General features: G+C 38.6%; 1 protein-coding gene across 4 annotated transcripts in view; it reads right to left on the bottom strand.

Annotated features, from left to right (window-relative positions):
* The window catches only part of NR3C2 (nuclear receptor subfamily 3 group C member 2), a 210,434-nt gene that overhangs the window by 91,864 nt on the left and 99,122 nt on the right, over positions 1 to 19,448 (bottom strand). For all 4 annotated transcript variants that reach the window (XM_054064840.1, XM_054064839.1, XM_054064837.1 and 1 more), the window contains one exon: positions 1,108 to 1,247. In XM_054064840.1, the coding sequence (XP_053920815.1) occupies positions 1,108 to 1,247 (140 nt within the window). The remainder of the gene's footprint in view (positions 1 to 1,107; positions 1,248 to 19,448) is intronic.

The raw sequence follows: 19,448 nt of genomic DNA, 5'->3' as shown, positions 1-19,448 counted from the left end.
CAGCAGATTTAATGATCACAGAAGAAATTAATCACATCACACACTGCCTCACTCTTCTCAGCGCACGAGGTGGACACCATATTAAGAGCCTATTTTCTTCCTTCTAGATTTTTCTTCAAGAAAATAAATCAGTAAAGTAGATATTGCCTGCTTCATCAGTGGCTATAGGAACATCTAATCACCAGAAAAGAATTTAAAAAAAACTTATACAGATTTATGTCCTTTGCATATCATGACCTTTTATTCTTCACCAGGTATTAAAAACTTAGTTCTTATCAGTTGAAGAAGTTGTTTATGAAGTCTGTAAAGGTCAAACATTTTCTTTTAGCCAAACAACCCAAGTCACAGAGAAGCAACACCTGCTACAGGCCCTGTAGTATTATGAGTGATCCTAACTTCTCTCTATCAAGATGCCTAGGAAAGAGTAATTATTCTACAATTAACATGAAATAGGGAGATATCAGAAAAACACTCCTGTGATGATGAAGCTATCAAAATATAATCCTTGCAAACTCCCTAGTCCTTAACGGAGAAAACAATGTCTATGTAAAGCACTATGACCAACTCCTGCTTCCTCACCAATCTACCACAGCACTGTAAAGCCACTTTTGCTGAAACACGAAGTAGATGCACTACGGAGTCGACAGCCCTAGAGGTGCCCACGGGGAGATAACCGAACTGAGTGAATTGCACTGTCATATAAGGCTGCCAAAGCATGATGAGACAACTGTATTCATCCCCCAGTACAGGAGAAGCAAGAGTATGTTTACATCAATTGTTATCTGTGTCCACTAAAAATTACAAAATCCCCCTTGGAGGGGCGGAGAAGCAGCCTGATTCAGCAGTGGCATGAAGAAAAACAACACATCCTTTAGACAGGGCACACTGCAAAACACCTGGCATAATTCTATGTACATGATACCACATGTAATTTGAGTTCATTTCCCCTAGATTAACACCACAGAATTTTATCAGTGGCAGAAAACACACAGGAAAACATGTATATGCCTGTATGTATATATATGTTTCTATTTAAAGAACCCCCAAAACTTGTATGCATTTTGTCTTTTCTTTTTTGTTGATGTTTTCTGTCTATTGTTTTCTTACCTTCTACTGCTCTCTTGAAGAAAACTTTACAGCTGCCACATGTGACCACCCCATAATGACATCCAGATGCCTCATCTCCGCACACCAAACAGACTTTGGAAGGTCTTGAAGATCCAGTTGACACACTTCTCAATGAAGAGCTGGAGTGAAATAACAAACAAACCAAACCAGCTATGAATATTTCAAATCACACTGGCCATAATGCAAAGTTCAATCAACAATTTATAACAGGTATATTGCTCAAGACACCTAACAATTAGGAAAACACAACTCTTTTTGGCAGTGCCTGGTTGAACACATGAATTGCTTTAATTAGAAAGTACAATATTTTTACTGTCTGTTTAAAAACACTCATAATATATCAATGTCAACATGAGAAGTTACCACAAGGGCAGTGGAATTTATCGGTAGCAGATGATTAAAACTGAAAATAAACAGTAAACAAACCAACCACTCTGGCAGTGACCTGATAGCTATAAATTTTCTTTCTGTTTGTTCGTTTGTTTCAAGCCTTTACAGCTAATGAATACCTGTAATAAAACAGTCTAGACCATTTTACAAAGTAGTTCAAGGTGGTGTGCACTCTCCTGTCAACATTCCTGCTTACCACTACAGTGGTAGATTCCCTCTAATATTTATGTAATGTAACAGCTCACTTCCGAAGGAGTTTTGAAGCCTTTTCATGTTCTAAAGAGCAGTAAGACCCTTGCCATATGACTTTAGGTGCTAGAAAAACTACAGCAGAGGTTCACAAACCATCCTGAACTTCAGCACACTGATGGATCTTGCAAATCCAGCTTCAACCATCTACTGCCTTCTTAAAAGATGCAGCATTTCTGTTGTTGAGGTTTTTTTAAACCATGACTCTCTGAAGGTATCTTTAGGAATTATTTTCTATTGGCATCTCTAAAAGACAGTGCTCTTCGAAAACAACTCCCATCTCATGATGCAGTGAGTCTTCTCCCTCCCTTCTTCCCCCAGGAAATAGAAATGTCATTCTAATGTAACTGGTACACTCGGAGAAACGTGCCAGATGCTGAAGGAGATGAAAGCTTTAGATCTCTCCCACACCTCCAGAGGGTTGTGGAGAGCCTTTCATTCCACACAGTCTCTCTTCTCCAGGTACATGTGACCTCTTGCATTTCTTCACACGATATCTCTTTGAATACTGCCAAACAACTAGAAAAACAACCCTAAAATACTTTACAGCGATGGTGAAATAATCTGATAGTTCAAATTGCAGGTCATAGGCTATTTGTTGGTCAGTTATTGGGAAACGAAGTTCACAGGTAGCCTTAATTTAAACATGTGATAATCAGCTCGCTTAAGAAATTTTGTGTATGCACCCTTTGCCTTTTTCCAATTCTCTATCTTCCTTTAAAGAAGTATACAGAGGCCAAGGGATTTACCCAGGGTCACAGCCCAAATGTCACTCCAGATCAAAGACTGCGACTTTCCTGGCCTGCAGCTTTACTGTAACATCAACTCTAAATGTCTTTTAAAATGACAGCGCTCAGATGCTAATCAAAATGTTCCAAATAGTATTCCTGCTCCTGGCTGCTCGCTAGTCTGTTAGATTTACTAGTTTTAGTTCTCATGCTATTTATACTTTCATTACATAACATCACACTACTTGATAATTGCTAGGTGATGGCATTAGCTCATCTGTTAGAGAGACAAAGGCAAGCCTCGTCAAATCTATGTTAAAAGAAGTTCTGTGTGCTCAAGTCACAGTCATACCTATGCATTAATCTACCCCTAAAGGAAAGGTACCTTCTTCAGTATTTGCCAAGACTGTACTGGTATTCAGCTCTGCATTTGGATTTGTTTAGACAACGACTGGGACTTTCTCCCTCTAGCACATTTCATACAGCACAAAAAACATTAAGCCTCTCATTAAATAAAATGATGTCTGCTTTCTAGAGAAAATGTATTTTCTTCTTCTTTTTTTTTTTTTTTATTTTCTTTTTCATTGCAAACGGTGGTATTTCGCCTGAGAAAGGAAACATTTCAATTCTGACACAGCACCAGAATGTCTCAGGGCATTTGTAATTTTGATGATGCATACTCCCATTTCTTCATAAGACTAGCAAAATTTTTCCTAGTCTTTCTATTCTGAAATATCTAATAACACCTTTTAATATCTAAAAAAAGTGATTCTGCTAGAGAGTTCTTCCTGTGGAGAAATGGAGGTTTCCAGGTTATCATAGCAGTATGAGTGGTTTTGATTTGTATATATATACACACTCTCTCTCTATATATACATACTGCATATATATAAGTATGTATTAATTTTAGTTGAAAATAACGTGTCATGTAGGATTTCAAGAAGGTGGGAGAGTCTTTTTTTAGATACAAGCTACCCCATAAAATTTCATTTACACTGAATTATTGGGTAAAAAAAGCCAGTAAAGACACATTTAGACACCAGTTGACCCACAACTATTATTAAATCTGTATCCAAGACATAATCTATAGCTGAAAGGTGAAGATACAGCTTAAATACAAAGCATGGATTCAACTACGTAGCCACAGCATCACAGATGGAAACTTCAACGTTCTGGAATAAGATGTAATTAACTCTCATACATCTTTTTAACCAGTTTAAAGGTGGAATAGGCTAAAACACAAATGACGTACTTTCATGCTTAAGAGGATTATCTAACAATGAGCAACTCTCAAATACTCTTTTGCGAAGAAACTTCGATATTAGCTGTTGGCACTTAAATCTCCAACTTCACCAGCTCTTGCTAGGATTGTCTTCTAATGAACAATGTTTGGCTGGGTTTTAAAGTCTCCCTTTGACCCATGCTACACCAAACTATTTTCCAGTCCAAAATGCTGTTATATTATCTCATACAAAGGTAAAGCGGTGTTTGTACATACCTCCAAATAATAAAAAACTGAGTCTAAAATGTATGTTCAAATCATATTGCTAAACCTCAGATTAAGTCGTTCTCTCCCCGAAGGCTTCTCTTTCTCAACAAGGCAGGTACAGAGACGGTTACATCTTTTCCTCCTAACTTTCTCTGATGTTCAGGCTGTCATTCCTTTCTTAGCAACCTGACCACAGTGAACAGGATCTGCATCAAGATCTGACTGGTGAGCAAACTACCCCTCTACACTCATTTCAAAGCGAAATATCCAGAGTTTATGACACAGAAACACTTTATGTATTCATAATTTTTATTATACAAATTATTTAACTAATCAGTATCGCTTTATAACCTACAACATATATAGGCAGAAATGCTACACTAAAAAAAACCAACTACCTTTAAAGTGTTTCTCATACATGCTCCAAGTCAAATATTTCCCTTTTCATTAATTTTCCATGGAAACGTACCATAAATTCCTAACAAGTAATCCTAATGTAAACTGGTACGTGGGAAAAGTTACTGGTAGATGTCCTGGTTCCACTGGGAAAGGGTTCATTTCCTGGTTTTGGCAGGGAAAGAGTTAATTTTCACAAGAAGCTGAGAAGAGCCCCAGCCAGGGCAGATGACCAGTAAGATATTCCATGCCATCAGTGTCATGTCCAGTACATATGGGGGGGCATTTGGCCAGGTAGGAAACCTTGGAGCATGGCTGGATTTGTGGTTTCGGCAGCACGTCAGGATTGCAAGATTGGTGCTCAGTCTGGATATTGGCTGAGAAATGACAAACATAGATACAATAATCCAGATTATTCAGTTAATACATACATCTCTCTTTTAAAAAGTACAAGAGTTGGTCCAAATAAGAATGGATAAAAAAACGATCAGGAACTTTACAACTGACTCCCTGGACACCAATTAGTCCACTGGCAAATATCCATTTGAATGCCATGCTAAATCTAATGACAACTGCGTGTCACAGCATGATTGAGTCTTAAACTTCAGACCAAGGGAAAACACTGTGTTTACACGTTTGTTCAAATCCAAATTAGAGCCCCAAAACTACTGTTCTGATATTTAACATTTTTTTGCTAGAATTTTCACTTAGTGGACTATCGTTGACCCAGAAAATTTCTTGTGGGCAGCAACCAACCTTCTATAAAAGCTTCTAATTTAAAACACAAGAAATAGGAAATAGTGCCATAAAGCTGGCTACTCATCACTGCTTTCAGAAGCCAGTAGTTTCCACGGGTTGATTAGGTGTTATTACTTTCATGCCTGTCTCGTTATTTCCAATACAAAAGGGAAGTTAAAAAAAAAAGGCAAACACGGGCCATCCCATACACATAATCTGCAGGATTCAAACACAGGAGATCTAACAGAGCATACATATTTTATCACAATGCTTTTATAGCCAAGGGCAGCATGGAGCAGTTTAACAATGCCAAATGTATCTTCTAAATGATTTGTAAAATGGTTGCTTAGATGGCTCCACTAACGTTTGTCACATTGTAGTGTATGTGGTTAGGAATAAGCCTGATTTATTATCCTCGACGGCGCAAATGCTGGCAGTTAAATGCTGACCTTGACTAGCCACTGCCATCAAGCTCATTTGTGTCTCTGCAAGTTGGCTTTAGTAATAGTTATATGGAGAATTAATTAGAAATAACAGATTTCGTAAAGAAGAGTCAATAAACCCACAGATAATCCAGCATTTTAAAAGCTGATTATACAGGTTATTATGCTTTTCAAACCAGATGTCATACAGGAGCACAGTTTAAACAAACGATGTCTCTCTGATGATAAAACGAAGCACTCCAAAGAAGCACAAGCCACAATATGAATCCCAAACTCATTTGTTCTAAGCACTTTTATTACTAGGAGATCTAGGCGAGTCCTTTTTAATTCCACATCATTGACTTTTCTTTTTCATACAGAAATCTTCTGGTAGTAAAACAAACAGAAGCAACTTGGGTACACCTCAATAAATCAAGTTATGTGAAAACAAAGGTAAAAAGAAGTCGAAATCACCATCATATTTTCACCAAAAGAAGAAAAATCTTTAAGAGCAAGAATCATAAGAAGAGTAAGGATGCAGACTCTGCCAGCACCTTCCTTTCACCTTCTCATCTCATTTCTGAAAGGCTGTAACCTCCAGCGAGAGATATTATCTATTGGGGACTGCACATAAAATCACGATAGTTCATTTTGCACACACAGGTACTGAAACTAACCTTCCTTTGGCCCAACACAAGAACTGTATATTTCAAAGCTATTTCATGACCATGATGTGGACAGTCTGGCTGAGCATGGGGACCAGATCTTGGCCCACCTGTCACATCCAGAGAAGCTCAGACAGTCAGGAGGCCAGCCAAGAGTTGACCAAGAGATATCCAAGAGCCCTTGGTGCTGCCAAGCTGTTTGTGCCACTTCAGCAGCACACCCACATGATTAACCCTCGCCAACCTCAATTGCAGCAGGCCAGTCAATGCCACCCAAGGGAGACAAACTCTGACACTGAATGACAATAAAAGCCTTGCAACCTACCACTAAAATCAAGTGACTGATTACCGAGTTTATGCTGCTTTGGAAATATACTCTCCCCCTCCAAATAGTCCCCTGAATTCTTCTCTCCTAGTATCTTCCTTTCTTTAACCAATTCTTCATTTTGCCATCACAGTGGATAGCATAACCTCTTCACATCACCCCCATTACTTTGGCACGTATTCACAAAGAAACAATAATTTCATTCCCAAGATAATTCTAGTAGTTATTTAGAAAATATTATAGTGGTCAAACATTGTCCAGTAGACTGTCTGACCACCACGCAACGATATTGGTCATCAATTTCAGCCAGCGGCCCCTATCACCTCCCAGATTTTGCTCCATGCTGCTAGTTTTAATTGTCAATATTAATGTCTGATCAGTATCAGTTTCACCTTGTGTAACCTGTTTTTTTTTTTTTTTCCGAAGTTTCACTGCAGGAAGACACCCTGGCTCTCTCCTGTAGCTGCTTGCATAAAGCAGATTAGCAGACTGGAAAATGGTATTTCTTAAATGTCAGACTACATAAACCAATCTTCTTGTCAGCAGACCAAGAAACCATAGAGAAGTGAAAAGGTGCAGAGATGAAACGATAAGATTTTCAAAAGAGAAGGCAGTCACATGGGATCTCATGAGTGCTGAGCTAAGGAAGGACCACTGAAACTAAACCACCCTTGAGCCACAGCAGCAATGCTCCTGCATGCAGGCAGAGCAACTTTCACTCTCTGATGTTTGGCAAAGGGGCATTCAAAATGCTATAACCGCGCCTCAAATTCTGCTGGCTGAGTTTCTCAGGGCATTATCCTGCTCCTATGGAGATGAAGACAGACATTACAGAAAGGATTATGTTTTCTTGGATAAAACAATAGGACTAATATGGCCACTACCAAACCCTATAACTGCAGCCTTTAAAAAAGAAAAAGGAAACTAAGATTTTTATTTTTTTTTTTTTTAAGACTAAACCTTAAAACAAAGAAAAACTTTAAGACTCAGAAATCTTGAACAAGGTCTAAATATTCCAGAAAAGCTGTGTACTTTAGTGTACACAGCTTACTGATGATAGACATCAAGCGTAACATCTGAAGCAGTGCATGCTTACTCTGACACTTGTAATACTGTTACCAATCCATAAGCAATATAAGTGGTTAGGGAAAGAAAGAGGTAGGGTTTTTTTTTTTCCTTTAATGTCTTCTCCCTACAAGAATAAAACAGTTTACATAAAAGCATCAATTAAAAAAAAATCATTTTCAATGTGAAATATTCAGGAAATTCTATTAATGAAGAAAAACAACCTAGAAAATAGTATCATCTTGTGCTATAAATCAATTATTTTCCAACAGTCCTGAAGTTCAGGATCCTGAAGCCCTTAGTTGGATTATCCTTTATTTGCTTCTTTTTGCTTCATTTTGGCTAATGATGAAATCATGCAATCTACTATTTGTTGTTGTAATTTAAAAAAACGGACTAGTATCTCATCAAAATAAACTTATTTTGCCACCTATCACTTTGAAGGTATATTTTTAAGAAATTAAAACAAAAAAAAAATAGAAAATACAGTAGCTGTGATACTATATTTAATAGTGTGGTTAGTGGCAATAAGGGTTTTTTTTCGGCACAAAGATATTCTATTCCAAGTCAGAAAACTTACAATCTGAACTTCAAACACTACAACCCTAATACAAAGGTATAGATTACAAAATTAATCCAGTTTTTATACTTTTGTTTTCCTCTTAGGAAAAGTATGATGAAACATGTAGGAATTGGAGGGGAAAGTGCATTTAGTTAAGAGAAAGAAAACTGAGAAACCAGATGGTTTTCCTTCCTCAGCAGCTCCAGTTTTCAAATTAAGTTACTTTATTTAGCAATGCCTAAGGGTCATATATCCCCCTTTCATACCTGGATCTTAATTATGGTAACAAGCAAAATTTGACATGCACTGATAACAGAAACGTCTCCATCATTTTTCCCAAGCCTCCCCTCAAATATAAAAAAGTTCACCCAGGATTTTTAAAAAGCATTTAAACTGCAGTGTTTATTCTGCAAATACAAGCTGATGGGTTCTCCTGTGCTGTAGTCACCAGTGAACAGGTTCCTCCATTTAGTTTAACCTGAAGGCATATGTTGATTTTACAAAATGAAGCAAGTGTACTAAGCTCCTTCAGATTCCATTTACCTTAGTGGATGCTGACAGGACCCAGCATTTTCCTCAATCCAGCTGTAACCCTTGACTTTTCCTTGACCTTCTCTACTGAAATCACTTGGTAGCAACCATAGTTGTACAGCTGGCTCTGTGATACTTACCTCTAAATAATCTGTTGACTATAAAAAAAATAAAATATAACTGAGGAGCTCTTAACTTCTAGGGAAATAAATCTACTTTTTACCCACTGATTTTGTGGTCAGAGAAGTAAAACATTGTCCTACTATTCTTCTGCAATGCACTTTTCTCCTTTAACTACTGCCACAAGGTACCAAGATCTACTTGCTCCAGTGAAATAAAATTTACTTTTTCTGCCTTCTTTTTTTTTTTTTTTTTTAGTACATAACAGATTACTATTGGAATACAAAGCTTAACCTAGACAAGGAGTTTCCTATCAGGAGAAAACCTCCAACTTTGGAGACCAGAGAACAGGAGGCCTTGCAGTACATTTGCTCTAACTTTCGATATTTGGTCCACTTATAGAATTAGTGCAGTTTAAATGCATGCAATGTTGGTATTTGTGCTGCTGATTATAAATTGCTATGTATTCTATAGCAAGATAAGGCAGGAACAGTTTATCTGGAAAACGATCTAGTTAATTATTGAAAGCCTATGAGGGGGTGTGAGAGTTAGTTTGACTCTTTCTTTTCCTGCACCTGCTCACCTGCCATGGCTAAAATAAAAGAGACCCGGCTTTGAAAAACCCATTTTTCACAGCAATGTCTCATTTTCTGCTACTGTAAAATATGTAAACTGATTACGTATCCTGATCGCTCTCATATAAGAGTGTGGTAGCCTTTACTCAGTGAGGCTCTGTTGCCTTCTTGGTCAGCAATGTTTTAAAACTGCATAAAATGCAGTGATTCAAGTGAGGTTCACCTCCTGACTGGGGCACCAGTGGGAAATCATTACCCCAGGGAACGGCAGGCAAGACAAGACTGCATGACTATTTAGCTCTACTACTGAGGACTTCTAAGACAAAGAAAAATTGAACAAGCAAGGAAGACAGGCCAAAATACATAGAAGTCAAATGCAGGAAGATGCCACCAAGAATAAGAATATCTCTTTAAAAAACTCCACTTTCCAAATAACCCTCACTGCTTTTCTCAAGTTCTTCTCTGAGTCTAAACGAGCAGCTCCTAAAAATACCTGCCTTTCCTTGAAAGCCTTGTTTTTATGAAACCCTTAATACAGCAACCTGAAATCACATTAATGACCACAACAGTGACCATTTTCAACCTCAAGAAATGACATTCTGTTGCAGGGATAGAAATCTACCTGGTATGACTGGCAAGGCTTGGTCCTGTAAGTCCTAAAAGAATGCCTATATAAAAAATTTCAGTTTATAACAGAAGCTTGGTCTATCCATACGTACTTGCCTATTACAAACTGTTTACTTTTATCTTCTGAGTGTATGATACACTTACAGAGAAAGCCACCACACCATTAATGCCCTAACCACACAATATAAAAAGTTTACTAGAGTGCCATAATCAATCAATAAATAAAAATTTCATAACAGCAAAAAGTAAACTGAACTGTCATCCCCAGTCTACCGAGGCTTAAAACACCACAACAGAAAAACCTCCAGAGCAACCATGAAACCATAGGGAAAAAATGCACCAAAGCACAAAAAAAAGGTTACCATGGGAACAAAGGCTCTTTTCCAACTTGACAAATGAAAGCCCCAGTATGGCAGAACTCTACTCATAAGAGCAATCCCACAGGCTTCAAAAGGCAACACGTATAATTATTGCTTGAGCTGAAAGAATCTAATGGGGGGAAAGAGGTGGAGTTTGCCCTTTCAACTCCCTTGTGCCCCCCACATCCAGCAAGACAAACCTGCACACTAACCTAAACTTTATAAACAAGGTATAGGGAAAAATGAAAGGCAACAGACAGCTCTCAGTATTATTTAGTATGAGTTACCAATGCAGAACTGAGTAGTAAGACTCAAGCCCATAAGCGTATCAGAGAAAGTCATAACATGAACAGACTTAAATATCTTGCAACGTGCAGTGAATTCTGCATGGATTTGTAAAAGGAAGGAGGGAAAAAGAAATATTCTGTTGAAGATGACCTTACTAATCAAAAGGTAATAAACCTTAATAAGGCTACGCACGGTGCTTTACGTTTTACTGGAACTTTCCAGCTTGGCACTTGTTTCAGATGATACAGTAAAAGTAGAACTCCAACTTCATCATCATCTCTGATTAACAGGCATTTCAAAAGGCAAATAGTCAAATTATTTTGAAATATCTTCTGCAACTCCCAAGACTACTATTTGAAATAATGAAGGCTTCATTTTAACTAATATTTCAATTTTAAGAAATTCAAGCTGTTCCTGGTGTTTTACTTATTAATTGATCCAAAAGGTAAGACAACGTGTGAAGCTGTAGGCTGGAGAGCTACACAGACGTCAGGATAGTTTGTAAATTTGTCTTTTCCACCTTCCTGGTCCAATGGCCCCAGTAAAACACCTTTCTAGAACAAGAAGGTGGAAAATCCAGGGTGATTTCCTTTTCTGTCTCCCTCACCATTCACCTCCTGTTGCCTTCATGAGCTTTTGCTACCTTTTGACAGTGTAACAAGAAGACACTTGTAATGTCTGAGGAATATGCAAGGATTACAGCAAGCAGAATAAATCTGCATTGAGTAGGCAATACAGGGCAAATGGATGTGGGGTCCACACCTGTCACCTTCTGGTAGAAGGAGAAAAAGCAAAGAAAGAAAAACAGGATAGAAATATGTATTCAGTCAGACCTTCATGTAGTCTGTTTTGCAAGTGGTGAAGCTGGACCTCGTGCAGCAATCCCTCATTATTCTAACTGTGACTTCTTTGCTTGGCCAATTGCATTTCCAAGGGCCTTGGCCTGTGCGTATCTGCAAACATTATCTAGCCTAGGACTCACTTCCCAGTCTCCCTCACTCTCAGGATGCTTACCAACAGTTTGCAATTGGATTTGCATCAATACCTTAGTAAGTTCTCTACCCATCATTTCTTCAAATGATGTATCTAACACAGGTACACAGAGCTGATGCTTTTGAAACACAAACCAAAATATCAGATTTAGGTTACAGGTGTGCAATCCCACGTATAACCTGGTTTTCAAATATAACCCATGCATTATGTTTCTTCACCAGCACACAGTGAAGTTCCTCTGTTAAACTGTTCCCTACATGGCAGCTTTCCATAGAGGATTCTCTCATGTTTTCACAGGGTATTCACCCACCAGGGTGACATAAGACGAGCAGTCCCATTTTCTCTTCAATGCAAATAAAAAGCTACGCAACTCCTCCTGCCTTACCCTCAGGAGGTAAACATCTACCCTGCGTAGCTCTACCAAGTATGTGAGTAACTCCTTGGTCTAAAATGACTAGCTGCTGGTAAAGGGCTCCATGTTGCCTTCTCAGAAAATACATGGATAGAAAAAAATCAAAGTTTTAAAAGTATTCTGATCCCAGTCAAACCCATTAATTTTGTTCACAGGTGAAATAGCCTTTGTATCTGCTTCTTTGTATCTGCTTCTAAAAATTTTTATTAGCAACGGACATGAAAAATAGCAGCTCCAGTTCAGACATGGACATCACTTCCCACTTGTCCCACCTCTGCTACACAAAGTTTGCAGAGATCCTTACTTTTATATTTACACCAAGGTAAAGTACAGTCACTATAATTGATGGTGATACTGTTGATTATCACATTTATTTGCACACTTTGTGTCTCTCTGTTTTCCACCGCCCATAGTTTTCATGGAGGGTCAGGCAGTTTGGGCAAAGAAGAGATACACTATAAGTATTCAACAGTTGTATTTCTCATTCTACTGACGTGTAAGGAATGCAGATATTCTTTCCATCCCTCTTCCTAACTTAGAAAGGCCAGTAAGTTGAATGACTAGAGGAGAGAGAAGAAAGATCACTCATCTTTGTAGAGCTTTCCTCTCTTCATTTTTGCTCTTGCAAAAGAACTTGCTTTGAAACGGACACATAGAAAAGATAGTTTGCATTAATCATCACCATCATCAGCTAGAAAGACACTGCATAGTTGCATCCCCAAGAGCTATTAGGAAGACAGTGTTGCTAAAGCATTTGATTTCATACTCTAGCACAAACAAATGTTATCAACAACTGCACTCATGCTGTACAGTCTTAGAACTAGGATTTTTTTTATACACCAGGAGATCACAGCAGAGGAATGGTTTAAGTCATAAAACAAAACAGCATCAGATTCAAAACACAGTTGTTCAGAACTCACTACAAAATCAAAGACTTTTCAGCAGAAGTACTACTGAACCTCAGTAGGTACGGGTTTCAGAAACTGAATGCACACTTAACATTCAAGAATCCCTTTTGAAGTCAGCAAAAATTAGATAACAGTAACTCTCTGCTCCCATTAACTAAATAAAAATTCTATTGATAGCTTGCAGAAGTAGAAGGCAAAATCTCACTATTTTAAAAATATCCCAAACCCTAGGTCCTTTCAACTCCCCTTTTCCTATTTTCACAGCAAGCTAACCACTGACATGTAATACAGTTACAGTATATTAAGTAACTATAGACTTTAACTTTGAATCAATTAAAATATCCCTCCATTATATGTCAGAGTGACAAGTAATAGCCTGCTGAGTGCCATGTAAAATTTTGGTCAAATGGCAGATGAGGGCTGCAATCACTGACTGATACCTAGAGCAAAGGCTTTTGGTAATTCTCCCACAAGCAATCACAATTGCTGACAAAGTTCAAATTTGTCTTGACAGGATTGTCAAGGCAAACTAGAAACGTTCACAATTGCAAGTTAAAGAATTCATTTTTATTCAGCTGAAATTCACTCTACTGCTCACATAGTAATGATACACAGTTCTGTACCTACCGCTGTCTCTGGCTGAATAGCTGAAACCCACATAGCAAAGACTAAACAAAAGTAAGAGTATTAAGCAAAATACAGACCAAGTTATGTTCTGCAACTAACACAGCCCTAGTACCTCTCCTAAATCTTCCTCTGCACACTGTCAAAACTCTCTTGCAACACATAGCAGCCCTTGATTTTGGAAGGCAGCTTGCATTTAACTTTAGAGGGAATAAGAGCTGGTACAATAATTAAAAGTATCATCATCCTTCCCATTTCAGGAAAAGGTTATTTAACTGTTTATGCGCAGAAGCATGGCAAACTGACAGTTCAGTGTGCATTACTATGTGCCTATGCATAAATTTACACAATTTACATAGTAATCAAGGTGTATAGCAGAGTGAACAAACATTATTACTTGCTAAACCGTCAGCCCCCAGATCTCATTTATGCATCCTGTCTGTGGCACAGATTTTCAATTTTCTATAGCAAGGCCTGTGATATTTACATTCATTGTTAAGGCACAACATCACTCATCAACACAACAGGTCCCTCACAGAGTCAAACAGAAAGAATCTGGCAACACATATTCTTTGCTCCATTAAGCAATTTCTGCTTATTCTAAAACAATCTGCATTTTATGCCCCCCTCCCATAGCCATCAAAATTATTTCTGCTATAAACAGGTGTGCCATATGCAGAATAAGCACTTGGGCAAGAAAAAAGACAACTCAACAAAAAGCGAATTTTGAGGACCCACAGTTTTATAGTTGCAGCAATCAGTGTAACTTAACTTTTCACATGGCTAGAGGATCCAAGAAGCCCCTGCTGTCCTTGCTTGAATCCCTTCAAGGCTTCAGCCCACTTGACTCCAAGCAGCTCCTGATATAGGAGCCCACAGCAGTCACAAAGCGTTAAGAGACCTAAAAGTTCTTTCTACATTCATATCTACTTTACTGTATCCCCAATTAACATATACAATATAAAGCAAGTGCTGAGCTCCAAAGTATATGAAAATTGTTTTACTATTCTTTTTAAATTATGAAGTTGTTGTTCAGGAGAAGGAATAATGAAACTTTGTTTCATAAGGCTTCCTCCTTCCCGCCTGCAAGCTTTAATAGAAGAATGCAAACTATCACCTTTCCTCTAGTGGGGGCACTAATTGGGTGCCTCTCTTCCATCCAGTCACTTATTTTAATGGAACTGGTAAGAGATAACAGCTAAAATTGAAAGAGGTAATAGCTACCCACTATCAAATTTAGCTGAAGTTGGCTGACATTCAAAACTTATTAGGTGGGAACACACAGACAGCTCAGTTACATAAAACTCAATTTCCTTAGGCTCTATCTATGGTTCTGCTGGACTCACCACTGTAACCACTACCTTGGATAACAAAAAGTGCTCAAAAAGCTATCATCACTTTAAAGCTTGGACCCTCACATATACCCATGTATTTTAAAAGCATCATCTGCTTAATTAAAGAGAGCAGAAGAGCCTGCCCTCCATCTCACCAAGTGTATTCAAATGCACCCTTGTGAGTCACTACAAACCCTTCTCCTTCATGTTCCTCCAGGTTACTACACCTCTGTCCCTTTTGCGGTCCACATCCTCTGGGTCTCACCTTGCTGGCACAGTGGTGCCCAGGGAGCAAAGGGCTGGGAGAGCAGCCTGTCAGCGTCAAGGGGAGCCTGCTGCTGCTGCTGGAGCAGTATCATTGCCATCTCCTTCACACTCTCCAGGTCTCCATAGGTAAAGGGGTGGGGAGTATCATGTTGTGACAGGAGTGAATATTTTATTCAAAATTGATTTATCATCAGTGACACCAGCAACTACAAATCTTGTTAGCAGTCCTTGCCCTGGCTCAACTGAACTAAGCACACAGGTAACTTTTGCTGCCTTACTGCAGTCCACAACTCCACTCTCTAACCCCACCATGAACACTACCCACAAGGAAACCTTGCTCCCCAGTTGAAAGCAAGTAGAAGACTCAGGCCCAAATGGATCAGAAACTGCTTTGTTTCATACTTTTTTTTTGTAATGCAAAATGACTGAAAAGTATCCCCTTCCTCTAAACACACACATACACACACACACACACACGAGACAGTGCGTCTGTCATGTTGCATGTTAGACGTCGTGCTAACCATTGTATCCACAAATCCCTATAGGTCTTCTACATTCTTCTAGGAAGGAGAGTTTCCATTATGATGATGAATTAAACCTTGCTATTCTGTGTAGAAGTTTCCTTTTTTCAATGTAAACTGTCAAGAAATTAACCCCGTTTTTTCCAGAACACTGACAGCTACAGATATTCACCTGAATTCACACAGCTTTGTTTTGCTTGTTTTCCTTTGAGTAATGTGTTTTAGTGTTGCATATACTTACAGAAGTCCATTGAATCTGCAAAAACTGGACCACGGTGTATAGTGTTGTTGTCTTCTGTGTGGTTTTGGATGGCAATTGTGGACTTGTCTTGAACACATCCTTGCAATATTTTCTGGACCTGCCTTAGAGCCATTCTGATTTTAATGTGTCCACAGAAAGCAGCTTCATTCATCATCATTCATTCTTTCTGAAAATTTAAATCTGTGCTTCTCTGTCTACAAATAGGTGTTTCTAAGCTGAGTATTTCAAAGCACGTGTAAGAATACAACACCTAAAATCTTTTTCAGGCCTTTTACACCAGCAAGGACTGAAAGACAAACCAAGAGGAACTGGTTAATGCTTCGAAGAAACAAGGCTGTTATCCAAATTTCACAGACATACAGAGGAATGTTAATAAAAGTAAATGCATACCAAGCACTTGTTTCAAGTTCAGTGCTTCTTTCATTCCAGAAACACTGCTTTAATCTCACAAATGCTGCTCTGCCTTTTGTTATCCTCTTTCGTGACTGTTGTCAAGCACAGCACTCGGACAACTCGCTGGAAAAGTAGCAGAAATTACCTACAAATGTCAAGCCGGCACTGCTAATGCGCTTGTTTCCTAGCAGTGCTAAGCTGAAGCAGGACCTCAGTTTTCTTCACAAAAGTGCTCAGGCCAAGCTGTTTGGCAGAATAATCCTGAGAGTCAAGGCTCCTGGCTCTCAAGCATTTGGGAACCAACTGCAGTTGCTGGCAATCAGCAGACTTCAGGTTATCAGCTGCGTGACCTTGGATTTGATGCAAAATTCGTCAAACATTGAAAATTCCCACAAACCCCTAACATGATATGCAGTTTCCCCTATCACAGTCTCCAAACATGGCTCTGCGTACCAGATATCAAGGCAGATGAGGGGAGAGTCGAAGCCTTGCTTTGTGCCCTTCTGACAGGGAAAGGCAGCAATGTTCTGCCTTGATTGAGAACGCTCGCCAGAGCTGCCAATTCAAGAGCTTACCCAAACAGCTGAATTTTGCTGAAGCCTGAAGAAATCCTTGAGATTAATGGTATTACAGGCTTTGGTTTACTTGACAAAGACAATATACAGGCCTTTATTCTCAGCTTTTCTGAGATTTCCTTGGCTGCAAAACTGCATTAACTGTTCCTCAACCAAACCAAAGGTCTGCTGACCATTATTCCAGCAAAGGTATAAGTTTCTTTTTCCTGCAAGAAGTGAACTATTAATATCAGTTTCCAAAGGATGAGTTCTATCCTATTTGCAGAGTTGAGTCTTTGCATCCTTGAACCGCTGATGAATCACCTTCTTGTCCTTGATGGCTATAAACAGTTGTGCCTTTGTCAGGCCAGGTGGTGCCCTCTGACCAGCTACTCCAGCAGAGGTACCACGAGCGCCTGCTGCCCTTCTCTCAAGTGCTTACAGGACAGGTACAAGACTTTGTGCTATTTTGCTGCCAGTTGCTCTTAGGTGGGTAGGCTGCAGACCTCAATTTAATGCTTTCTTAGAGATGCCAGATGGACATTTTAATAAGCTGGTGAAGAATTCATGCCACTGATTTGGGATTTCCTTGCAACTGGCTCTCGACATTTCACCATCTTGACTATGGGCTGATGTAACACCACTGAATTTACAGCCACAGACTAGTCCTAAGCACCCACTGAAGTTCTTATGCCTTTTTTACCATTATGCTTACAGTTTAAACCAACAGCAACCCTGCAGGTTTTTGCAGGAACTGCTCATGCAGCCAAAAGAAATTCTTGGTGGCTACAGTCAAAGCATAACTGATAAGCTTTTACCAGGCAGCCACAAAAGAAGGCCCTAGGGACTGCCTGTGGTCACTGCGATTGCTCCTAAAAAAACACTATTCCCAACCAGCAGCAGAGGTATAACAACTAAATAAAAATACAGGAAAAGAATAAAAAGGGTTTTCACAAAAAAAACATAGAAATTTATTAAAGCCCCTCAGAATAAACAACACAATTGGCTGTGCTTCTGAGGTGTTTCCTAGCTATCTTAATCACTATGGTTGCGTGAAAAGAAAAAAAACAAAACCAAACAACCATGATGTGATGAGAGTCTAAGAAGTCTACGAATGAATATTGATAAATTGCCGATCGTGATGTGCCATAATTATTCTTGGAGCATGAGGTCACAATCTTAATTATGAAACTGCTGAAATAATATTTTTCAAGTTCCATCTTTCCCTTATGCATAAAAATCTCTGCTAAACCTGCAAAATCTTGACCTCAAATTTAAGGACATTATGCTACTTTAATAAATTATATAGAAGGCTTGACTTGTGATCAAGAAAATATTAAGACTCGGTTTATTATATTTTACATTATTTCTTTACTCATTAAAGCTGAAGAGCTTTCAGTAAAAAAATACAGTAATTCAATTTGCTGCCGTATTATTAACAAAACATGATATACATATTTAAATTCCAATGTTGTAAAAGAGATGGCAAGTATTAACTATAAACTGAAGAGCTGAAATGCAAGTGATATAAAAGAAACACGCAATCTTTCAAATAAATCAAGGACTTCAACATTTTAACTCAGTCCAAATTTATTTTAATGGGTATCATGTCCTAAAATAATTATTTATAGAAAAAAAACAACTGTGATTGCTTTGGATACTGTTGTCTTAAGCAAATACACTTCAGCTTTACACTTAATTAGCATTAGACGGGAGCATCAACTCCCATTCCTCCTTGAAATTCCTCATTGTTGCTGTTCCTGCTGAGGTTGCAGTGGACCCGTTTCCATGATGGAGAAGTTACCCACTGTTACTCAAGTGCACAAGCATGGTTATCATTCCAATTAACTATTTATAAGCTGTTCCACTGCTCTAGAAAAAGTGCACTGCTATCAGAAAGGAGCTGCTCATTAGAAACCAGCCTGTTAAGGTATTTTTAAATATAACAATGCAATTTCAGTAGACATACACACATTATTTTTTAAGGAGAACAGGAACAGAAGCATTTTACTCTAGAGCCAAGTGATTTAAAATTTTAATGAAGAAAGGATTTAAGGTTGTATTATAGGAAACAATGTCTCATTGACAGAAAGGTAGTTAAATTAGTCCTGCAGATCTTTTCCATCTCTTATTTCTGTAACCTTTACTCTAGGCATTCATATGCTTCCACTCTCTCTCTGCACAGGAGGGCGGGTGCAACTTGAAGCAGGGACTGCGTAAGAGAGGACCTCTGCCACAACCTTCTTTTACATCCAAAGCACTACAGGGAATAACTCTCTCTGCACTCCAAATCTGAAATTCACCCCCCCTCAAAAGGAGCACACATTAAATAATTTAAGTGAAGAAGTAGCAAAATTATTCTCTTCTGATTTTGCTAAGCAGATGTGTCCTGGCCTAACTTTAGCAACTACTGAGTTGCTCAACTGAAGAGTACTCTGGTTATTACTGATAGTACAGAACGGTTATATACATGGCTTTTGTATTACTACAGTCCTCAGGTGTTTTAAACTCAAATATGTAAAA

This window comes from Cuculus canorus, chromosome 4, assembly GCF_017976375.1.
Source record: "Cuculus canorus isolate bCucCan1 chromosome 4, bCucCan1.pri, whole genome shotgun sequence".
NCBI lineage: Eukaryota > Metazoa > Chordata > Aves > Cuculiformes > Cuculidae > Cuculus > Cuculus canorus.
The sequence above is the reverse complement of the archived record's forward strand: the minus strand, read 5'-3'. Positions and strand labels throughout refer to the sequence as shown.